The 25,769-nt window shown below is 39.8% G+C and overlaps 1 protein-coding gene and 1 long non-coding RNA gene across 3 annotated transcripts in view; one reads left to right on the top strand and one right to left on the bottom strand.

The window, feature by feature from the left end:
• Window positions 1–25,769, top strand: part of ADCY8 (adenylate cyclase 8 (brain)) — a 283,450-nt gene that overhangs the window by 100,722 nt on the left and 156,959 nt on the right. For both annotated transcript variants that reach the window (XM_011968626.1, XM_011968627.1), the window contains exons 4-5: window positions 7,414–7,525; window positions 13,630–13,757. In XM_011968626.1, the coding sequence (XP_011824016.1) occupies window positions 7,414–7,525; window positions 13,630–13,757 (240 nt within the window). The remainder of the gene's footprint in view (window positions 1–7,413; window positions 7,526–13,629; window positions 13,758–25,769) is intronic.
• LOC105530894 lies at window positions 1,164–15,405 on the bottom strand. Its single transcript, XR_001004704.1, has 3 exons — window positions 15,276–15,405; window positions 7,448–7,571; window positions 1,164–1,320 (listed from the first exon to the last, which is right to left on the bottom strand). It is a non-coding gene; the product is annotated as an uncharacterized LOC105530894 (long non-coding RNA).

Below are 25,769 nucleotides of genomic sequence, written 5' to 3' on the forward strand. Positions count from 1 at the left end.
CAAAAATTAGCTGAGTGTGGTGGTGCATGCCTATAGTCCCAGCTACTCAGGAGGCTGAGGCAGGAGAATCGCTTGAACCCGGGAGGCAGAGGTTGCAGTGAACTGCGATCATGCCACTGAACTCCAGCCTGGCAACAGAGCAAGACTTCATTTCCAAAAAACAAAGGAAATGTATTGAAAGGTTATGTCGCGGATTACAGAATAATTAGGGAAGAATGGAGAAGTGCATGGGGGAAATGGGCCAGGGGAAATGGGCCAGAATGAAGCAAGGCCACAGAGTGAAAGGCATAGGCAAAATCAAGCCAGAGCACTAGGCCAGCTGGCAGTTGGCAGTAGCCACTGCCAACTGTCTCTGACCAGTCCATTGCTTGTGCAATCAACCCTGACCCCTGACACGGCATGCCACCACTGCAGTTCCTCCTGCAGCCCCAGAAACTGATATTGCTGTCTTTGCTCTGCCCTGACTTCCTGCTCCTGCTGCTTCTTTGCATCTCAAGTTAAAGCCTGGAGCAGATGGGTCTGATTGGCTGAGCCCAGTCATTTTCTTCAAGTGCCTGGAAAGCAAGTCTCTGGCATTTTCAGCTTATACAGTGGAACTGTATTTCCCACCCACCAAATATCATAAGGTAAAAATTTCCCAAACATAGAGTCAGAGTCCTTACATTAAGCAACTTCAAAAATGACAAACCTATTCTCATAGTTCCTTTCTTCCTAATGTCAGCAGGACAGAGGACAACTTTGCACTTACCAGCATCTGTAGGTATTCCATTCCTGACATGCAGGAACACACATTTTGAAATTCAGTAGAGAGCATGATTCTAACACAACCCTTCAGGGGCATAGCAGGATAGGTCATTCCCAGGGTCTTGTCCAAGATTTGAGCTATACTGAGTTAGATGCTTGAGTTTGCAAAACAGTCCTTTGTCAAACAGCAATTCCAGTAAGAGATGTGCCCCAGATCTAGGAATTGGTCCCACACATAAGAACTCTTCAATACTAGTTCTAAGACAATAGGCACCTATTAATCATAATAGAGTATGGGGTTTGATTATTAAGCAGGCAACAAATGCCAAGAGATCATAAAAGGAGGAAAATCTGGGGCAAGGAGGTGGTGGAGGGTGGGGAGAGGGAGATAGGTAGAGAAACCTTCCTGGCAGAGATGATGATTCTTCTTGGCTTTATTTGAGACGAAGTCAGCCAAGTGAAAAACACAAATACATGAATTCTGAGCAAAAGCGTCAGCAGAAGTGAAGGCAGAGCCATGGTCCATGCAGAGAATCATAGTTGGTGTTCCATGTTCCTTCCCTGGTGGCAAAATGGCTTGACCATAAATGCAGATCCAGAGAAAGCAGAAATTGCATGAATATTTGGGGGAAAAATAAATAAATATTTAATTACATATTCAGCTATAAATATATACGAATCATATAAATACATAAATAAAATATGTGGCATCTGATGAAAGTGCCTGTCACCATGGAGAAAGGAGGAGCGAAAAATACCTTTTAAAAGAAATACAGGGAAAATTCAACAAGCCCGTGCGCCGACACCGACATGCTCAGGTGCCTAAGTGCAATAAACATGTTCGGCGGCTTGCTTTTTGCAGGAATCCTTTTTCAGTGCTCCCATCACTCCTGAGCAGTTAGTTTCTTCTGCCCCCACCCCTCCAACCCCACCCATTTATTTTAAGTCATCGAACTGAGTTCTTGCGCTGGAGACCCTTTTCCAGAAGTTCATGACACAGTACATTAAAATTTCGTTTTCTGCCCTCCGTGTCTCTGCATTTTCAGAGCCGTTACTAGGGGGAGGAGAACTGAAGCAGAAACCAGCCGCCGGCCCGGTTGCTCCCGGGCTAGTCTCAGAGCAGCCTGGCGAGATGCCTGCAGCTCCCGGGGTTTCCCGGGGTTTCGGGAAGATGAACTCAGCTCGGGGCGGCGGGGCGTCTCCTGCCCACTGCGAGGCTGCAGGGTGCTAAAATAAGACCGGAGCCTTGAAAGCAGAGGAGGACGGTCCCTAGCCCAAGTCGGAGAACAAAGCCAACTGGCTACTCCACCCCCTTCCCCAACGCCCAAAGCAACCCCGCTGTGGTGTTGGGAGCATTTTTGAAATCATTTCCAAACCCGTCACCCTCTTCATGGTAAACTGCCTGGTGCATTCTTTCTTCTCCCTTGCCTTTTTTTTGTTTTTGTTTTTGTTTTTGTTTTTTTTGGTTGTTGTTGTTGTTTTTTAATTTTGAAGACTCTTTACTTAAAAAGTGCTGTACACTTCTAAGTCTTGACTTATATTTCATACCACTGTTTACCTTCATCAGGAAAGGGTATGATTAAAGGCGCCATGCTTGGGGGCATTCCTGTGCCCACGTGGGCTGGGGTAGCCACACCCTTGGCGAGACTTCGACTCCATCACCTCACCTCTGTGGGCCTCCGTTTCCCAATCCAAAAGCTGGGCTCTTTTGAACGCTCAAGTTGATTTCAGCTATCAACCTCTGAGACTTCTCCAGGTTCACCTGAGGATCCACCTGGCCACCAACTTTTTACTGGAAGCCATTCAGGCTCTCCACCCCACCTACCCAATTCTATTTATCTTTCCTGTTTTTTCCCCCAGATACTTAAGACACTTCTTGTATTCATTAGGATAATGTTATCTGCTCTTTCAAATACCCTTCCAATTGCAGTGATTTTTAACGCAATCAAATTTATTCACACAAGTGTTCACTGCTGATATTACTGGTCAGTGGGTGATTCGGGGACAAAGGCTCCTTTGTTTTGTAACTTCCATCCCTTGGGCCTCAAAGTTCCCAGAATTTGGTTATTGGAAGGGGAAGCACAGAGTACTCACACCTACTTTTTTTTTTTTTTTACCACCTTAACCTGAAAATGACATATGTCATTTCTGCTCAGATTTCATTAGGGAGAATCAATTCCAGGTGCCCGCCTAGAAACAAAGTGGGCTGGGAACAGTGCCTCTGGCTCAATGGCCTTTCCTAGTGACAGGTGGATTGACTATGCAAACAGAGGCATGGATTTGGTGGGCAGTCATCCTTCTCTGTCATGGTTTTTTGCTATTTCCTATCGGCCCTGCCAACTCCATTTCATGTACATTTGCACATTTGCTGATACAGATTTTGTGGGTCTGTCTGGGAGACACCTTTGTCTTTATCTCACCCTATGCCATGGTAGACATTTTAGTGAACCATTGTCAAGGATCAGAAAAATCCTCATTTTTAGACTCTTGCTAAGTCTGTTCGCTTTCTTGACTGGCTGTTAATTTCCAGCCAGCCCTGTCAACATGTGTGATCGCTACATCTGTCCTGTAGACTAGAGTTTCGCGAACAAGCAAAATGCAATTGAATGGACCTAGAGAACTTTATGGCCTTCTAGATCCATCCGCTTGGCAGTTAAGCACTTCCAGATTTGTAAAAACTTCACAAAGACATTATATACCCTTCATTTATTGAGAATTATGCAATGATTTGCAAGTTATCTTCTTATGTAGTCCTACAGAGTAGCTTTAATGACCTTTACTTTATTATCAAGAAAAATGGAAGCTCAGAGAAGTTAAGTAACTTTCCCAAGAACACACAGTTATGATATTGGAACACTGAACACATCTGAAACTTAGTGAGAGGAGTCTACACAGGGACCATGTTCCTAATGATTCTATTGAACTCTGCAAAAGCTTCCTTGGGGATTCTATTTAAAGAGTGACTATTAGGTAACATGACGTATTTTTAGCCAAATAAACAACTTATGTAACCAAATTAGAGTTTAAAATTACTATGGCCCCTTGGTATATTCATCCTGGAAAGCTGCAAATTTATGCCAAGAATCAAAAGACTTGATGATCTGAGCCCAGCACCAGGGGTGGCAGAACAAGCAATGGAACGAGAACAAGGGCCCTGGTTTCTGCCTCTGATCTTTTATTCAATAAATCCTTATTGTACAACTATGACTTACACCAGTGCTTCTGAGTCTTAAATGTGCACCCAAATCATCTACGGCTCAATTAAAGCAGATTGTGGTACAGTGGGTCTGGAGAGGTGGCTTGAGAGTCTACATTTCTAACAATGTTTCATGAGATGCCACTGGGGGCCATGACCATGCTTTGAGGAAGGAGGACTTAATTCTGAATGTTTCTGTTGATTGGACTAAGGAAACATGTAATACGGCCAACTGTGTGCTGGGCAGGTGGGATACAAAGGTGACTTCATTCTTGTTCTTCAGCTAATAGATGGAGCACACTTAGCCACATATGATTGTGCTATGGAGAGTTAAGTGTTGTAACAGAGAGGGGTGCCAACAGGGCAAGAAGCTCGAGTTGGGGATAACTGGCTATGCTTGGGGAGGTCTCCAGAGAGGTATAGACTCTTAACATGATTTTAACACCTGAGGGGGCTTTGAAGGACAAGTCAGATTTTAATAGGTAGCGAAAGGGGGAAAAAGCTATACCAGGGATCAGGTGTAGCATGTACAAAGATACAGGTGCATAATGTACAGTGGGATCAAAAGACCTGGAGAAGTTTGATGATATTGGAACACTGAAGATATGTGAAACTTTTATGATCTTAGCTCTCAGGGAATCCATTTGTTTTTTCAGTAAGCTGTGAGCTTTATAAAGGCTGGGATGATGCTATCATCTGCTCACTACTTTATCTCCACTTCCTGGTGTATAGTAGTCATTTAATTAATAAACTGTTGAATGAATAAATAAATTGGCATTTATTTATTCTATGCCATTCTTGCCATAGACAGATGGATACTAGTAGTTTGGGGCTTATGGATTCATAAAGGGAATGTGCTAAACCAAGTGATCTAAGAGCCTGTCCACTTCCCACCTGTCATAGCAATGACTTTTCTTGCTTCAAAAGTAACATAGTTGAGCAAAAAAGAGTATGGATGCCAGAGTCAGGCTTCCTGGTTCAAATTCTAGTTCTTCATGATTATGGGCAAGATACTTAGGCCTCAGTTCCATAAAATGGAGAAGATCATGATAGGTTCTCCCTCACAGGTTACATGGAATAAATAAGTGAATACATGTAGGGCTGCCAGAGCAATACCAAGTCCACAGTCAATACTCTGTAAGTGTTGCTGCCTTCTGGAAGTTCAGGCTTCATCAACAGTTAGGAATGCTTTTAGCTACAAGTGAAACATAATCCAATGAAGGGCCATATTATTTTCTACCTCTGTTACCTCTCTCTTCTCTTTCTCTCTCAAATATAACATGCAATTATAGTATAATTTTGTAAAATGATAACAAAAGCTAACACATTTAAGGAGCATTTACTATGCTGGCAATTGCCAGATGATGTGCTAAACGCTACCCACTAATGAGGCAAGTATGACAGTTATCTCCGGTTTACAGAGCTAGGGCTTACAGAAGTTCAGGAAGCTGCCCAAGGTCATAAAATTCATAAGTGGTGAGCTAAGATTTGAACCCAGATCTATCTAGACTCAAATTCTGTGCATATGACCATATGCTATGCCACCACAGAACTGTAGAAGACAATGGTAGTATAGTCACTCTGCCAAAGGTAGCTTTCTAAACTGAAAATCTATTGGCATCATGTCCATGCTTAAATCCCATTCACTAGCTTTCCATCACTTTCAGGACAAAGTCTACATTCTTCATCCTGGTTTACCAGCACCTTCTCCATCATTGCCCAACCCATATTTCTGACCTCATCTCTCTCTTCTTTCTAGCCTCCTTGCTCAGTGATGCCTTCTGACTGGCTGCCCTTGAATTACTGCAGAACCTTGTTATATATATACTCATTCTTCCACCAGATCCTAGAATGTACTATTCTCTCTGCTCAGAGCATCCATCCTCCTAGTCACTTTGCTCATCACATTCTTCAAGAACCAGCTGAGACTTCGCTCTAGTGGGAGACTCCTGATCCCTTTGAGGCTGATCACCCCCCAATATGTCCTTCAATCACAGCGATCATCACCCTGCACTGTTTCCATTTTTCTCTTTGTCTTTCCAGCTCCATTCCTCAGACTCAGTGTCTTGAGGACAGGCACTAGGTCTTATATATCATTTAAGCTAACTTTCTAGCCCAGTGCCTAGCTGATCACATAGTAAATACATAAATATTTGCTGAAAGAATGACCCATTCAATAATTAACTAAAGCAATAGATCTAAGGATTCCTAATGATTTCATGAATGGACTTTGCAGAAGGTATAAATCTCTTTCAAAAAAATTTTGAATGCTTGTGCATTTTGCGGAGAGATAATCCATAGTCTATGTCAAATTCTTAAAAAGGTTTGTAACGGAGATGAATTTTAAGAATGATTGAATACATGTGGTGACTGATGTAAGTCAGCACATTCCACAATGTGTTCTAGCCCAATTACCTATTTCATTAAAAGTAAATTACACTCATAGGTTGATTGTAAGACTTGTCATTATTTTAGGCAACACTAAGAAAAGATGTAAAAAACTTGACACGCTGCTAAGGTGATCAATTGTAAGACACACCTCACTTTCAGAGAGGATGAAAAATGAGAAATGATCAAATATGGTATCCTGTTTGGTGTCCCATCTTTCCTTTCAGAGGTCGCTGAGATGGCATGGTAAGATGATTGGAGCAATGTCCCTCAGTGCAATTCAGCCAAATGGACAATCCCAGCTCTGCCATGTGCTACTAGTGAGATGTTGGGCAATTCTCCTTGCCTCTCTGAGCCTCAGTTTCCTCATGGACTGAATGGAGAGAACTGTGCTTGCCCCACAGAGTAACTGTATGGTTTAACTAAGAGAGTACCTGGCTTTTAGAAGGCTTTTGGAAGCTGCTCTGTCCCTTGTACCAGGCCATATGCATAGAACAAGACCTCACCTAACTGAAATCTTTAGTAATGTGAGAGTTTTAGGAAATTAATTATTCTGCCTGAGGTCTCCCAGATTTGCCATCTATTGTCATAATTTTTGAGAAATGCCTATTTACCTGCCATTTTGGGTAGAGTACCTGTCATTGGGTTCAAGATGATGAGGTTTTGGTTTCTGCCCCTGCCCCTTGTGACTGTTTTACTCTGTGTTCATTGCATGTGCATTGCTGTTTGTTGTGGAAATATAGAGATAATTCATAAAGTTTCATCTTGCTTTCCACAAGAAATTGATCTCTTCATGGTGACAAATTTTCTTTTGGGTTGTTTGCATTGCTTACTCTACACAGCACTGCACAGGACAAAAGGGCTTCCTGTTGTCACCTTGTCCTTCCTGAGCTCCTGGGTGGACTCTCTGCTGAGATATTTATTAAATACTGAGACATTCCTCCTGACTCTCATGGCAGCGAGAGCTAAAATCTCAGACCACAAAGACAGTTTATCTATTGGGAGGATGTTGATGTGTATCCCAAGGTGGATTAAAATATTAATATGTTTTCTCCCCCCACCCCCACCCTCTTCCCTGTGTTTAGTATTCTTTTTGCAGATGTTAAAGGATTTACCAACCTCTCCACGACCTTGTCTGCTCAGGAGCTGGTCAGGATGCTCAACGAGCTCTTTGCCAGATTTGATCGACTGGCCCATGTGAGTTGAATTTAATTCCCTCCTAGTCTTTTGCAGGAGTGAGGGACTGCATATGGAATAAGGAAAGAGAAGGATTCAGCCTTCTTTCCCAAAGTCATTACCATTCTGTATCCTGTCCCTAGGCATGGACCCTGACCCTCTCACTTTCTGGGGACTGATGTTAGCTGTTTACAGGTCTCAGGCGGAAGATTTGTCAGATTAATTTTCTCAATTGAGAGACAGCTGGTTGAGTGACAATCAAACCCAAGTCCCTTTTATCTGCTTTCCACACCCCTATCATTGCTTCCCCTTGCACGTGGCCAGGTGCCATCCAGCTGCAGCTTCAGTGCTCATGCATGCAGCAATGACAGCCTGCAGTTTTCCAGCCAACCCTGACCATCTGGGATGAATTAGCACATTCTCAAAAACCAGTAATCTGCTGGGCCATCCCACCACCATTTTGATCAACCTAACTTAAGAACTTTGTTTTTAGCCAGCAAGACAGTGTCTTCATTTTCCAGTAGGCTTGATCAGAGCTAAGCTAGAAAACAGATTAAAGGAGATGGACATTTGCTATCAAAACACAGATTCATAGTCCTAAATCCACTTGAGTTACAAAGTAATATCATTGTCACACTGTACTTTAGAGTGGGCTTTGGGTTCAAATAGACATCTTAATTTCCTGTTTGGTAAAGTGTGTATGTTAGTGCCAACCTCAGAGAGCTGTAATGAGAATTAAATAACACCACATCAAGTGGGAGTTCATTTTTAGAACGTCAGAATGTCCTCTTTTAAGACTGCCTCACTCTATGGGAGATACATTCATACTTGCATTTAAGCACCTACTAGGTATTGTGCATGCTGCTATGTGTTAGGAATATGAGAATCATGAAAACACACCTCCTCCTTTCCTAGAATTGAGTCTAGTTAGGGATTCATAAATAGGTAAGGAATATAAAATGTGCCATGTCTTATGAGGAGGGTCAGTCTGGGGGCCATGGAAACACAGAGGCAACACATGACCTTTAGATGACAGAAGACTTCTTGAAGAAAGTGACTCTTAAGCTGAGTCTTAAAAAGGATGTAAATAATACAATAGAATACTGTCCAGCAATAAAAATAGAATTATCCACTCTTATGTGCAACATCAATGAATCTCAAGTGCAGTATGCCAAGTGAAAGAAGCCAGATACAAAAGGCTAGGTATTTTATGACTCCATTTACAAGACATCCTATAAAAGGTACAATTACAGAGGCAGAAAACAGATAAGTAGCTGCAAGGAGGGCTGGGAATGGAGTAAGCATATGGATAGCAATGGAGCGTGGGGTGATTTGGGGGATTACATAGCTGCTTTATATTTTTATTATGGTGGTTGTTTCCATCACTCTTTACAGTATTGTAGAGAGAGGGCATGGAGCCCCACAGTCAGACAGACATGAGTTTGACTTTGTCAAAAAGGTGATTTTATTATACATAATTTATATACTAATTAGCAAGGCAAAGAAATCAGAGCAGGATATTTTATGCAGAGGAGAAAACCAGCATAAAGATGTTACTCTGTATATGTGAAGAAACCAGAAGAGATTGCTAGAGGATACAGTTCAGGGTAGGAAGTAGTGGAGATGAGGCTAGAAAGGCAGGCAGGGACTTGTCACGCAACCGTAGTATAAATTTCAGCTACTGAACAGCTACTAGCTAGGAGACTGACAGGGACAGAGGAGGAAGTGGAAACTGAGGTATCCTCCTAATAGGAGGGTTGGTTTTAGCTGGAGGGCTGGGGACTGGGGAAAAACATGTATACCATTTCCTTTTATTGTTGCATCAGTGGTGGTTGGTATCAGTTACACATAGCTATTCCATTTCCTATTATGGTTCTGATATTTTTTATCAAAGATGCCAAGATGAACAAAAATGGCCATCCAAAGTCCACTGGCAGATGTGATTAAGGTGCGTTTCTGGTGTCACAGTAAACTCTGCTGACCCAGAGAAAGAGAAAAGGTACTTTGTCAGGTACTGTGCGAGACTCTGAAAAGACAAAACCCATCCTTCCCCTCAAGAAGCTCAGAGTCTGGCAAGGGAAAAACCACATGTGAATGCATAGCAGCCTCCATGGAGAGGGCAAGAAGGCTAGGTTTCCAGGGTGCTGTGTGTTTGACGAGAAGAGGCTGTCCTAGGAGACTTCAACCTTATCTACAGTTTCATTTTTACTAGGACAATATATTCATGTACCACTTATGTGATTACAATTAGATAAAATACTATAAAATTTGTTGGGATTTCTAACTTTTTTAAAAAGTACATTGATAACACTAATGTTTTTGCTTTGAAAGTCTTTTCTTTTTCATTTTTATTGAGTTTTTCTGCTTATTAAAGTTACACGTGTTCATTATATTAAAATTCAAACATCGAAGATGTACACAATGCAAAGTACACATCCTTGTAATTCTACCCCGTGAACAATATAACCATCTTTGATCATTTGGTGCATTCATCTCCTAATTTTTATCTACTGTCTGTATGTGCAGTTTCATAAACTCTTGGAAATTTTCCAAGATTTTGATAATGTCAAAGTCATCAAGACAGGAGGAAAGCATTGCAATAAGGCCAACTCAATAAAATTTTCAAGAAGATCCTCACCCTACTTTATTTTTCTTTTTGAATATTTTTTTCCAAAGCAATCTGGCTTCCTGTATGTGAACTTTTCAAGGTAGTTTCTGGTACAAATAAGTTATTTGGATATTACTGTCAAGTCATCTGACAGCTCATAGTATTTGATCAGAAAAATGTATCTGCAAATTGACAGACCTTGACAGATAAGAATCCAGGCCTTTAATATATTATATATATTACATACATTTTATTTTTATATGTAAAATAATTTTATATAATATATATGCATATATACAACCATGTATTTGGGATCCAAAGAGTTTCAAGGAGGCCACCAGCTCCACCTTTTGTTGGAAGAACAACAAACCCTGGACATGAACATCATCACATCGTTATTCAATGTCAGCCTCAGAAGAGTAATCAACTATTTTACACAATCTCCTTCTAAAACACACTTTTGTCAGGAGACCTACCATTCTGGACTTTGCCATAATTCCTGCAGTTTTGACAAGAGAGAGCATGGAGCCCCACAATCGGACGAACACGGGTTTGAATTCTTCTGCCTCCTACTTGCCATGTGGCCTTTCCCTCAAGCCTGCTGTTCCCATCTGTAAAATGGCACGTGACTCAGAAAGTGGTCCTGAAGACTAAGTCACATAAGTGTAATGTATTTAGCATATTGCCTGGCACATTGCACATGCTCAGCGACTATTAGCTCCTGTCCCCACTTAGATTTTTTCCAAAGTGCTTTTTCACCTCTGTTCTCAGGGAGAGATCACAGATTCAGAGTTGGTGAGGGTGATGTCCAGCCCAGGTTGTTACTGTTACCTAGTTCCCCTGTAGCACAGAAAGCTTCCCCTCTCTCCACTGAGATTTTTGTATCTGTAAAACAGATGTGACTTTACCTGCTCTGCCATGTTCAGAGTTTTATTGTGAAGCTCAATGAAAAAAGATAAGGAGCAGCATGCTGAACATTGAGAAGGCTACTTCCGGGTGTCAGTTGTCATTGTCATTGTTAAGTAACGGCCAAGCTTACTCTGTTATGTATTAAGGACAAGATAGATTATTTTGGCACTTGTCACATATGAGGAATTGAAACCCACATACAGTGGCTTCAGTATCTTATCCAAGGTCAAACAGCAGGTAAATTTGCCTGGAATGCAGATGTCAGATTCTTAGACCAAAGTAATTTTTGTTATGCCCCTTTTCCTCATCCCTCCCTGTAGCAAACAGGCAACAGGCCAATCCATGCATCTGGTTTTGATGGCACCAGGCTTTCTTTCACATACCAACCCAATGACCCAAAAGACCATTTGCAGATGAAGTCACCAATCCCTGCCTTCCAGTCTCAGTGCTCGGATCTGCAAAATCAGAATAAGATATTGGAACACTGGTTCTCAAATTCTGCTTCATACACACAAACTGGAAATTTTAAACTTGTGGGCATAAGATTTTAAAAATGATAAGAGCAATGTAGTGAGTTTTCATAATGTTACATTTATTTAGGTAAAAAGAAAACCTTGCCTTTATTCTGAGGATATGTCTTTATAAGTGATGGGGATAGTAGATAGTATTTGGATTGCTGTTTTTGGTGTTTGTTGATGGATTGTTCATATTTTCTTGACAAAAAAAATGTACTCTACAACATCCCTGAACCCTCTGATTTCTTTTTTCATAACAGTCCCACTAACTCCACAAATCTGGGCACTGCTAGCACCAATGAACAAGAAACTTTCTAAGTTCCATTCTGATCATGACACTCTCAAGGTCTTAGAAGAAATAACTGAAGGCCTTAAGCTTCTTTTATTTGATCAATCAGACCTCATTGTCACCTGTCTTGCAAAATTAGCTGCATTGAAGCAGCCAGTAGACAGGAGCTCTGGTCTCCTAAAAATAATCCTGGGATGGCTGTACATGCTGTCAGAGTTCTGAAGATTGCATCTGGGCCCATTTGGGAATGTTGACAAGGCTCCAGAAATCTGACGGGGAAGTTCCAGAGACAGTTCTGATTCTCTTTTCCCTGTCTAATATTTGTTTTACTTGGGATAGTATATTTACTTATCCATTACCCAAACATAATGTCCAACTCCTGGTGAGATTGTGAAACCGACACAGTGCTTTACAGCTTCCTGCTACAAGGGCATCAGCAGTACTGTTGGTCTCTCAGTGGGCACTTTTTATCAATAACTCCCCTTCTCCAGCTCTGGGGCCCTGCTTTTCCCACACAGCCATAGAACCATAAGCCTTTAGGACTTCAGATCTAGAAGGCATCTCAGAGGTCATTCAGTCCCAACAATCTGCCCAAGGAAACCAAGAGGAAACGTCACTTGTCCATGATGAAAAACAGATATGTGAAGGAGCCAGGCCTGGAGTCCAAGTCTTCATTATAGAAAGAGGCAATATTAATTGAGTGCCCCATCTGCCAGGCCCTGTACTGAGCTTTCACTTGCATCATCTCACTCAGCCCTCACAGTGGCACAATGGGACAGGCCCTATGATTATCCCCATTTTATAGATGAGGCACCTGAAGCCCAGGGGTTGGGTAATTTACCCAAAGACTCACCGAAAACACGGAGGGGGTATCTGAGATTTGATCCTGTGCAGCGTGACTCCTAAACCAGTGCTCTTGGCTCGCCATGCTATACTACCTTAAGTTCTCTTTCTTCTAGAACCTATAACATCCAGCTGCTTCCTATCCAATATAAAAGCTTGCATTACTTTCTTAACCCTTGTTGTTCTTTGAAATTTTGTAAGAGTTGTGTCTTTAAGATTGGAAATCTGCCAAACTAACAACTACTTCTCACCTGTGAAATGGAGGAAAAACAACCCACCTTAGAGGGTTGTTGTGAGGATTAACTGTGTTTTATTTATAGAGCATAATAGGAGCTATTATTAGTCATCTTTGTGTTAGGGCCAATGTTTGCCTTATTATAGATGCCCAGTTGATTTTTAATTTTTTCAATGAACAAACATATAAATTAATGCGTGAATAAAAGGATATATAAGAAGACTCAGTTCCTCTTCATAAAGTGCCAGTGTCCTTGCTGGAAAGGAACTTTATCAAGTTGAAGTAATAGGATTCCCTAAGTGATGTACATTTTTAAGTGCTTATTATTAAGCTAAAGACTGATGAAAGCTGTTAATTCACAGCTGCTTCTGAGAAGAGAGACATTGTTTGGGGCTGATTTGTAGGAGATACTATGATCACTCTGTCAGGCCTGGCCAAGTGATAGGTGTACAGACCATAGAGCTAGTAGATAGCAAAGCTTGGATATAACCATGTAGCTTTTGAGCTCAAAATCCAATTTTTTTATGATTCCACTCCACCTCTGGGTCCTTCAAACCCCCATTTAGGTTACACCTCAAATATTTTAGAAAGACAGAAGTGTATTTCAAAGGTAGGTGCACCTTACCCCAAATTGCAGACCACCTAGTCCTGCCTCTTTCTCAACCTTTCTGAAGAACTGATCCTTCTGCTGACATAGACCTTTCCCTCTTATCCTGTTCCTTCCAGGAGCATCACTGCCTTCGTATTAAAATTCTGGGGGACTGCTACTACTGCGTGTCTGGACTTCCTGAGCCCCGCCAGGACCATGCCCACTGCTGTGTTGAAATGGGTCTCAGCATGATCAAAACCATCAGGTAATTTGTGATCCCCTCCATGTTACCTGGGTCCTCAATGTGCATGATCACACGCCACTCCATCTACCCTTTGTGGTAAATCATATGTATGGTGAAAGGCAGAACCCTTTGACTTATTTCACAAAAACCGTGTGCCCCTTAGCTCTCCCGTATAAACGAATGAACCTGTTAGCGTCGTTGTTTTCTGAGTTTACCTCACTTTTAATTATTTGTGCTACAAGTTTGTATTAAAATGCCGTTGTGGAGATTCAGCAAGGAACAAGATGAGCACAGTCCTTACCTTCAGGGATGTTACAATGCAGAGGGAGAGATGAATGAATGAATAGAAAATTTCAATGCAGAACACTAAGCTTCGTGATAAATCCAATCCAAATGCTTGGGAAAAATAGAGGAGGAAGTTAATTCAATGTGGGATGTTGGGGAAGGCTTTCCGGAATGGAAATGTCCAAGCTGTTGACTGAAAGGTGGGTAGACATTGACAGGATCCTGGAGGTGGAGGGGAGAGTTTTCAAGAGAGGATGGACATGTACAGAAACCAGGATGTGCTGCAATGGCTACCGTGAAGCCTGGGGTGGAAAGAGTAGTGACAGATGGACTGTAGGCTGGCAGCAGCCAGAGCCCATATGACCTTCTCAGTCATGTTAAGGAGTTGCACATTATCCTATGGCCAATAGGAAATTACTAGAAGACTTCCATCAGGCTTGGCTTCATGGATGTCTGCCAAGTGCTTTTGGTTTTGTTCAGCATATCTGACAAATAGATGATGGATCAAGGAGGAAGGAATTATTGGGGTTGAGGACTCTGGAACTAGGCTGTGTGTGACTTTCAGACAGAACCTTAGTATTGTCAGCACTCCTCCTGGGGTCCAAACTGGTTGCAAAGCCTCTAAGTGTCATGTCCTCACAAAGCCACAGCAAAAGCAGTAACAAGAGGATGCATAGGCAGAAACACACACACACACACACACACACACACACACACATATGTCAGTGCTTGGGTGACTAACATCCTCAAAAACTCAGACTTAATTGATCTAGGGAAGACCATGGGCTGTTTGTAAGCTTCTCCCATGAGACAAAGGTATAGCCAACCTTGAAAACCACTGCCTTTAGAGAGATTTAAAGGTGGAATTAGAAAATACCATGGAAAAATCAGTATAATAGAGGGTTTCTCAAAATGCAGCTTTACAGATTTGAACTTTTCACATGAAGTTTTCCCACCTGCAGTAAAAGATATTTCCACAGACAACCCAGTTTTCACAAAGGAAACGAATTAGCAAACATCATATTCTCCCAGAAGCTACCAAGAGGAAAAACCATGTTTTGTTGAAAGAAGGCAGTGGGCAATAGGAGTACAGTCTCTAAATGAAAGCTATGTACCAAAGATGGTCACTCAACAGTCTTCAAGTAGAGTGCTGTTTGTAAACTGAAGGGCCTTTTCTGTTTTCTACAAACAGTTGAATAGGGTGTGCAGTTGCTATAGCACATTGTCTTGCAAAGGGGAGCAGCAGGAACTCACAAGACCAGGCACAGGGAGGTGGACTATGAGGAGGGACCCAGAGGCCATGGTTCTGGGTGTCTTAAGGTCAAAATTTGGGATTCTTTCCTTGTCTGGGTATCATCATATTTTTATTCTTTCAGAAGAGAAGGAATCTGAGGAGCAGGAGACAAAAGCACTCTAAAGACCTTCTTTCTCCCCTTACACCATCTCTAATAGAATTTTAAGCATTATCTGGTCAAGTTGTCCAGCCCTACATTAGGCCATCACCGCAGACTACATTAGGCTGGGCTGGCCAGCTTGGTGATCAAAGTGGATCCAGAGTAATTCTGCCTGCATCCAAGCCTCTTTGAAGACTGCTGGATTACCATTCCAGCAAAGGGAAGGGCAAGGAGACTAGGAATTTCCGAAATCCTTTTAGTACCTTTCCATCAGCAGAAGGCATGTGTCCATAGTGACAGCAGCCTACCTCTGGAAAGGCACATGTAGAGCTTTATCATATCTCAAGAAAAATATCCAGTTGTCACAGTCTTCTTATGTCATTGGTCTGCATGGAAAGAAAAAATTTTGAGTAGCAATTTCAGAGGCCTTACGCCTCTGAATTTAAGGGATTTATCTGAAAGTATCCTATAAACCCAAAAAAAATGGAATCAGGAGATGCACAAGTGGGATGAGAATTTATGGTACTTTTCTATGAAGCGTATGATGGAAATCAAACCCTTTACTATCCCTAATACCAAGTAGGTAGGTAGATAAAGTGACCCACGATGTCCTCTCTACTATCTCCCTGTCTTCTGTAGAGATGCAGAAGTACTCCACTTTAGGAACTATGGAAAGAGGAATCTATGCGTTCCAACACAGAATTCCCTTTTGTTCAGGTTTTGGTTAATGGAAAAGGCTGCAGATGTTTTTTAACTGCAAATTTGAACATTTGAGAGTTTTTCCCTGAAAACTAGGATGAATTGTAATAATATTTTAACTGGCGTAAAGGGGGACAATGGACCGTGATATGGTTTGGATTTGTGTTCCTACCCAAATCTCATGTCAAATTGTAATCCTCAGTGTTGGAGGAGGGGCCTGATGGGAGGTGATTGGATCATTGGGGTGGATATCCCCACTGCTGTTGTCATGATAGTGAGTGAGTTCTCATGAGATCTGGTTGTTTATAAGTGTGTCTTTGCTCTCTTCTTCCTTCTCTGTTACGTAAGATGTGCCTGCTTCCCCTTTACCTTCTGCCATGATTATAAGTTTCCTGTAGCCTCCACAGTCATGCTTCCTGTACAGCCTGTGGAACTATGTGTCAATTAAACCTCTTTTCTTTATAAATTACCCGGTCTCAGGTAGTTCTTTATAGCAATGCAAGAACAGACTAATACAGACTGATACCCAGAAGATCAGAGATCTCTACAATTAATTAGGTGTGTGAGCCTTATTCTGTCAATCAGTAAACCCATCAACAAATGTTTATTGAGCTCCACTATGTGTCAGGAACTGGGCTAAGCCCTAGAAATACAGTGATAAACATGTCACATGGAGGTCTTTGTGCATGGGTGTCGTTTAGGGGAACAATTAAATTTATTGCCTACAAAATAAGAAAATCAGGTCAGACAACTTTAAAGTCTCCACCAGTTCTGAAAATCTGTGATTTATAGCCACAAAAACATCAGAGTTTAAGTAGCAAAACTTTCTACAGACTTGTCATAAGGGTTTGTATCTTAGCCTTAAGTAAAAGATATGTTACAGAGATAACATTGGAAAATAAATGAACATCAATAATCAAATACTTTAAGGTACTTAGAGCATTATTATTTCTCTTTCTGGAGAGGACCTTATTCTTCCTGATCATTTTATTGAATTTAAGATCTCCTTTCTGGAGTTTTGAAATTGAACAGTGAGAAATGATTCAAAGTCTTTTTCAAACTGTATGAATCAAAATCTATTAATATCCAGACAACTCCTTGATTCTAATCTAAGTAACATGAGGTCCAGTATTAATTATTCTAGTTAGCAAGAAAGCATGCTAAAAAGGAATTAATAGGAGCCCTGGAATTAGGCAAACCTTGGTTGCAATTGGCTCAGACTTCTATAGTTTCCAGTCTTACTGTCAAATATTTCACTCTGAGGAATGGCTGGTGAACAATATTTGCACCTTAATGTGTTTACAAGGAAGTGCCAGTTACATAGCTTTATCAAAAAGTTAATAGTCTTAACCAATTACAGCTTACACAAGATGGAATTTTTTATTCAGCTGCAAAGTTGCTTGTTCCAATTTGAAAACTTGAGAGAAGCTATAAAGACTGGAAATGTTCATAATATTATACTGCATATATCATAAGGTTAGGTTAATAAACCATTTATTGACTGGTGTCCCCAGATTTCATGTTCACCCTCTTTATATGCTGTCAGAAATGGACCCCTGTTTGAAGTTTTGTCCTCCCCTTTCAGCAGCTCTCCTTGTCCCTATTTCTGACATTTTCTCAAAGTTAGGATACCATCAATCCCCAGAGTGCAGAAAGACAACAAAGGGCCAGTGTTCTGATGGTAAGATGGCACATGGATTTTTAGTCACTATATCTAACAACTCCAGTAGTTTCCTTGTTTAGGTGAGATCTATAATTTTTGTTCAAATGGCAAACCAACACTCAAAATGACCCTAGTCTCTTGCTCACTGATCAATCCAAACATGTGATAGAAATTCTCTACAACCACAGACATGTGAGGAGAGGGTGCCAATATCAGGAAAGGCCAAGGTTGTCTACTGCTAGTTAGAGCATTGGCAGGTTTCAAAGTGGGTGAGGAGTAGTAAAGCCAGTTAGTGAAATAGGACTCTCCTGTGATTATTCTCTAACAGAAACATCAATTTGAGCAAGTATTCATATGTGAAAATAGCTTCAAAAGAGCTAAGGAAATCAAGTGAGATGTCATAATACTCAGCTGTAGCACAATAATAAGAAAAGGCACATTAAAGGGAGTAGGCAGGACAAATTTATATTACATTACCCATATCATCCTTCCCCTATCCCAAGCAGCAGAGTGCAGAAAAGTATACCATCCACTTGGGGAAAAAAGAAGGAAGTGGGCATAGGACTTTGCCTTGGACCCTAACACCAGGCCTGCCACAGTAAAACCCAGCACTAGGCAGACCCTCATGGTACCATATACCAGCCTGGTAACCACAGACTAAGCCTCTACACATGCCCCAGTGGCAGGTAGGACCACACAGCTCGAGGCTACAAGCTTGCTTGGCCAACCCGATCTCAGGTACACACCACTATTAGGTTGACAGTGGACCTGGCCTCTGGACATCCCTTAGCAATTGGCAAGCCTCAGTGGTCCCAGGCTTCTGGCCCACCCAGAAGTAATACCCATGTAGTAGGTACCATGTTTCTAGCGATGTCACTCTGGCTGCAGCTGCCCCAGGCTTCTGGAATGCTGCAGCACCACACCTGCCATAGTGCTTTCCCAGGAAAATTCAGTCTGTGAAGACTATGATAAGGAACTTACTTATTCAACTGAGCAGGGATTGAGGCACAATGATGAGGGTCAAAAATCATCAGGGAAACATGACATCATTAAGAGACAAAATAAGGTGCCAGTGACTGAACCTAAAGAAATCAAGATGTGTGAACTGCCTGCCAAATATTTCAAAATAACTATTTTAAGGAATCCCAGCAAACATAAGGAAAATGCAAAAAAAATTAATAAAATGAGGAAAATAATAAGTGACCAGAACAAGAAACTTAATGGAGAGATTGAAAATAATTTTTAAAAAGAAGCCTAGAGCCAAAAAATATAATAACCAAAATGAAAACTGCAATAGAGAACATCAACAGCAGAATTTCTCAGGCATAAGAAAGAAATTGTAAACACCAACACAGGTTATTTGTAAATATACAGTCAAAGAAGAAAAAAGAATAAAGGAGTATAAAGAAAGCTTACAGGATTTATGGGACATCAAAAAAGCAAATATTCAAGTCATGGGGATTTTAGAAGGAGAACAGAAAGATAAAGGGGTAGAAAGTTTATTTAAACAAACAGTAGCAGGAAACATTCCAAACTTGGAAAAAGATGTAAATATCCAGGCACATGAAGGTCAAAGATCTCCAATCAGATTCAACCCAAATAAGAATAGTCAAAGAAACATAATTATCAAACTGTTAAAATCAAAGACCAAAAGAAGATCCTGAAAGCAACAACAACAAAAAGAAGCAAATACCATATATAGGAGTCCCAATACGGTTAACATCAGACTCCTCAGCAGAAACCTTACAGGCTAGGAGAAAGTGGGAGATATATTCAAAGTGCTGAAGGGAAATGAAAAAACCTGCCAGCCAAAAATACTATACCTAGCAAAACTGTCCTTTAGAAATGAAGGGAGATAAAGACTTTCCCACACAAGCAAAAGCTGAGGGAATTCACCACCAACAGACTTGCCTTATAAGAAATGCTAAAGGAAGTTCTAGCTGAAAGAAAAGGATGCTAATGAGTATAACAAAAACATTTGAAAGTGTAGAACTCACTGGTAAAAATAAGTACAAAGTAAAATTCAGAATACTCTAATACTACAGTAATACAGGATTTATGGGACAACTCCAAAAGATCAAATATTCAAGTCCTGTGGGTTTTAGAAGAAGAACAGAAAGATAAAAGGGTAGAAAACTTATTTTAAAAAATAGTAGCAGAAAACTTTTCAAACTTGGAAAAAGATGTAAATTACTTACATCTTTGTAATGTAGAATAAAAAACAAACCTACTACAAATAATAATAGCCACGCTAATTTGTTAAGAAATATACAACATTAAAATGCAAATATTGACATAAAAATATAAAATGCTGGACAAAGTGGATTAAAAATATACAGTAGGGTGTGTGTGTTCAAAATTAAGTTGCCATCAGCTTAAAATAACCTGTTACAAATGAGAGATGTTTTTGTAAGCCTCATGGTAACCACAAAGCAAAAACCTATAGTAAATACACAAAAAATAGAAGCAAGGGGTCAGGCGCGGTGACTCACGCCTATAATCCCAGCACTTTGGGAGGCTGAGGCGGGCAGATCACGAGGTCAGGAGATCGAGACCATCCCAGCTAACATGGTGAAACCCGGTCTCTACTAAAAATACAAAAAATTAGCCAGGAATGGTGGCGGGCACTGTAGTCCCAGCCACTCAGGAGGCTGAGGCAGGAGAACGGCATGAACTCGGGAGGCGGAGCTTGCAGTGAGCCGAGATCCCGCCACTGCACTCCAGCCTGGGCGACAGAGTGAGAGTCTGTCTCAAAAAAAAAAAAAAAAAAGCAAGGAATTCAAATATAACACTAGTGAAAATCACTTAACCTCAGAGGAAGACAAAAGGAGAGGAAGAAAGTAACAAAAGATCTACAAAACAACTAGAAACAATTAACAAGATGGCAGTAGTAAGTCTCTACCTGTAATGTAAATGTATTAAATTCTAGAATCAAAAACCGTAGGGTGCCTGAATGAATGAAAAACAAGACTCAGCTATATGCTGCTTACAAAGGCTCACTTTACCTGCAAGGACACACATAGATTGAAAGTGAAGGATAGAAAAGGTATTACATGCAAATAAAAAACAAAAGAGTACAGGAATATCTATACTTATGCAAGATAAAATAGACTTTGATGATTCAGCAAGTGGATATAACAATCGTGAATATATCTACACCCAACATCAAAGCACCTAAAAATACAAGGCAAATATTAATAGATATGAAGGGAAAGATAATACCATAATATAATTATAGTAGAGGACTTCAACATCCCAGTTTCAGCAGTACACAGATTATCCATACAGGAAATCAATAAAGAAACATCAGACTTATGCTATGCTCTCAAATAAGTGGACCTAATAGACATATATGGAACATTTCACTCAATAGCTGCAGAATATACATTATTCTCAACTGCTTATGAAAGATTATCCAGGATAGGTCATACGTTAGGACATAAAACAAATCTTGACAAATTTAAGAAGATTCAAATCATATAAAGTATCTTTTCTGACCACAAGGGTATAAAACTACAAATGAATAACAGGAGGAACTTCACAAAATTCACAAATACATTGAAATTGAACAACATGCTCCTGGACAACCAATGGATCAATGAAGGAACTTAAAGGAAAATTTTAAAATTTCTTGAGACAAAATTGGAAAACAACATAACAAACTTATGGGATACAGCAAAGGCAGTTATATAAGGGAAGTTTACAGTAATAAACACCTGCATCAAAAAAGAGGATCTCAAATAAGCAACCTAACATTGCACCTCAAGGGACTAGAAAAACAAGAACAAACTAAGTCCAAAGTTAGTAGAAGAAAGAAAATAATAAAAATCAGGACAGAAATAAAGACTAGAAAAAAAAATAGAAAAAATAAACAAAACCAAGAGTTGAATGTTTTTGAAACGATAAAATTGAAAGACCTATCACTGGACTAAATAAGAAAAAGCAAATAAAAGAAAATGAATAAATTCATTTGATGCATATAATCTACCAGAACTGAATTATGAAGAAATAGAAAATCTCAATAGGCTCACAGCAAGTAAGGAGATTGAATCAGTAATATAAAGTGTCTCATCTAAAAAAGGCTCAGGACCTGATGGTTTCACTGTGAATTCTATCAAAATTTAAATAAGAATATCAATTCTCTTCAAACTCTTCCAAAAAATTGAAGAGGAAAAAATATTTCCACACTCATTTTGTGAGGCAAGTATCATCCAGAAACCAAAGCCAGACAAAGACACTACAAAAAAGAAAATTATAGAATATTCCTGATTAATTACAAAAATATTCCTGATTTTATTCCTGATGAACAAAAATATGCAATAAAATTCTAGAAAACCAAATTCAACAGCACATTAAAGGGATCATTCACCATGCTCAAGTAGGATTCATCCCAGGATGCATGGATGGTTCAACATACATAGATCAATAAATGTGATACACCACAATGACAGAATAAAGGACAAAACCACATGATCATTTCAATAGATGCAGAAAAAGCATTTGACAAAATTCAATATCCTTTCATGATGAAAATTCTCAATAAATTAGATATAGAAAGAATGTACCTAAAAATAATAAAGGCCATGGATATGACAAACCCAGGGCTAATATCACACTCAATAAGAAAAAGTTAGGCCAAGTACAGCAGCTCACACCTATAATCCCAGCATATTGTGAGGCCAAGGTGGGAGGATAGCTTGAGGTCAGGAGTATGAGACTAACCTGAGCAATAATAGAAAGACTTCATTTCCACAAAATATTTAAAAATTATGTGGGTGTGGTTGCACATGCCTGTAGTCCTAGCTACTTGGGAGACTTAGGAGGGAAGATCACTTGAGCCTAGGAATTTGAGGTTGCTGTGTTAGCACCACTGTATTCTCTTTGGCAGCCACAGGTGACTGCTTCAGTTCTTCAAATTGACCTCCCCTAAGCTGGACATAGTGGCACTTGTAATCCCCTAACTACTCAGAGGGCTGAGGTGGGAGGAGCCCTTGAGACCAGGAGTTTGAGGCTGCAGTGAGTTATGATCGTGCCACTGCACACCAGCCTAGGCAACAGAGCAGACCCTGTCATTAAAACAAAATTTTTAAACAATAAAAAGTTGCAATATTTTCCTCTAAGATCTGAAAAAAGACAAGGATGTCCACTCTTGCCACTTCTATTCAACATAGATACTGGAGGTCCTACTTAGAGCAGTTAAACAAGAGAAAGAATTAAAAGGCATCTAAGTTGGAAAGGAACAAGTTAAATTGTCTCTCTTTGCAGATGACATGATTTTATATAGAGAAAACCCTAAAGACTCCACAAAAAAAAAAAAGTTAGAATTAAACAAATTTAGTAAAGTTGCAGGATATAAAATCAACATACAAAAATAAGTAGCATTTCTATATACTAACAGCAAACTATCTGAAAAAAAGGTCAAGGTTTTATTTACAAGAGTTGCAAAAAAAAGCAAAAATAGACAAATGGGATTACATCAAACTAAAAAGCTTCTGAATAACAAAAGAAACAATTAAGGTAGTGAACATAATCTACAGAATGGAAAAAATACTTATAAACTATACTCCTGATAAAACGTTAAAAATCCAAAATATCTAAGAAATTCCAACAACTCAATAGCAAGAAAATCAATAACCTGAGTTTAAAACGGGCAAAGGACCTGAATACACATTTCCCAAAAGAAGACATACAAGCCAACAGCTATATTTTTTAAAAAGCTAAACATCACTAATCATCAGGAAAATGCAAATAAAACCCACAATGAGATATCAACTGATACCTATTAGAATACTGCTATCAAAAAGTCAAGAGATAACAAGTATTGGCCAGGAAGTGGTGGAAAGGAAACTTTGAACACTGCTGGTGGAAATGTAAATTAATACAGTCATTATTTAAAACAGTGGCAATTCTTCAGAAACTTAAAAAATAGAACTACCATATGATCTAATAATTCCACTACTAAGTAACTATCCAAAGGAAATGAAATCTGTATGTTGAAGAAATGTCTGTACTCCCATGTTTATTGCAGCATATGTAATCAACCTGAATGCCCATGGATGGATGAATGGATAAAGAAAAATGTGGTGTATATATACGTAATGGAATATTATCACACCATAAAGAAGGAAATCCTGGCATTTTCAATAAAATAGATGAATATGGACATTATGTTAAGAGAAACAAGCTAAGCACAGATAGATAAATACTTCATGATCTCAGTCCTGTGTGGAAGCTATAAACGCTATCCCATAGAAGTAGAGATGGTGGTTATCAGGGGCTGGGGTGGTTGGAGTGTGGTTGAGGAGACGTTAATCAAAAGATACAAAATTTCAATTAGATAGGAGAAATAAACTCAAAAGACCTATTACACAGCTTGGTGACTATAGTTGACAATATATTTTATTCTTGAAAAATGGTAAGAGATTGGATGTCATGTGTTCTCCCCACAAAAATGATAACTGTGAGGTAATACATGTGTTAATTAGCTAGATTGAGTCATTCCGCAATGTATATATGCTTCGAATCTTCATGTTGTATGCAATGAATATATACAATTTTATCTGTGAACGTACAAAAAATAAAATAAAAAATAATTTTTTAAATGCAAAGTGGGCAAGAGTCAAGACAATCAAAAGTACAAGTATGAGGGGAAGCTTTTTCCTCGTCATTTGCCTTTTACTGAGCTGTTTGCACAGTAGCCTTTTTAACCAAGAACCAAAGTGTATTTTTTTTCCTGGAAACAAAGGCTTGAACAATGAGTCATGCTAGCTATTAAGAATGGCAAAAGCCACATGTATGTGTGCATGAATGTATGTGTGTACATGTGTATGTATGTGTAAATGTATGTACATGTGTGGTATATATGTGTTTATATGTGTTTGTATGTGTGTGTTAAGTGTTGAATCTGACCTTGGTAATTATCACAATTCTAAATGAAAACAATAGGGTTAGGGTAAGATATGCTGGGGCTTTATCCCTCAGGCAATGAAAAGTCACTGACTCTTAAAGTAGGGAAGTGACATGGTCAGATCTGGATGTCAGGAAGACGACTGTGGAAAGGGATAACTCTCTCCCATTGACACTGGAATGGAGGAAGCAGAGGCCAAGAGGAAGGAAACTGGTTTGGGGATATTCTCATACTAAACCAGGGGAGAGAAGTAAGGACCTGAAATAGAGCAGCAGCTGTGAAATAGAAAGGAAGGGATGATAACACATCAAAGCTGAGTTCCAACAGTCACCCAACAGACAATATGTGACATACAAATTTTAATTAAAGCAAACATTTATCATGACATTAAACTTATTTTTCAATTAACTACTCCAAGAATTTCAGTCAGGATTCCATTTTATTAAAATTATAATTCATTGCTGGATGTGATCGTGACAAAGTTTCCCTGAAAGAGTGCCTATCGTACTGTAAGGTGACATAGAAAATATGCTGAGTGAATGGGATGGGTTGGGGAGACCTTGACAGGCAGCAACAGACCTACCCTGTTTCCTGCCTCTTCCTGTAATTAGGTCTGTAATGATGGGTGGGTGACTTAACTTATAGTCTCCATGGCCTCTTCTGCAAAATGAGGATAATAAGATCCCAACTTCAAATAGGAAAACTCAAATAGGTAGCATGCATGTTATCACTATGGAAATATTTTTAATAGAATCTTGCAAGGGAGGCTGAGTTTGGATACTGGAAAATTTGATGCAGTTGAGTTACAGAAACCTATTGTTTTACCATGGCTTCTATTCTATGCTCATAAAATAATGATGGCAGCTTAAATTTCTTTTTGTTTTGTTTTGGTTCTGTTGTTGTTGTTGTTGTTGTTGTTGTTGTTGTTTTTGAGACAGAGTCTCACTCTCTTCACCCAGGCTGGAATGCAGTGGCGTGATCTCGGCTCACTGCAACCCCCACCTCCCGGATTCAAGCGATTCTCCTGCCTCAGCCTCCCCAGTAGCTGAGACTACAGGCGCATGCCACCACACCTGGCTTTTTTT

Source organism: Mandrillus leucophaeus, unplaced genomic scaffold, assembly GCF_000951045.1.
Source record: "Mandrillus leucophaeus isolate KB7577 unplaced genomic scaffold, Mleu.le_1.0 Scaffold851, whole genome shotgun sequence".
Lineage (NCBI taxonomy): Eukaryota > Metazoa > Chordata > Mammalia > Primates > Cercopithecidae > Mandrillus > Mandrillus leucophaeus.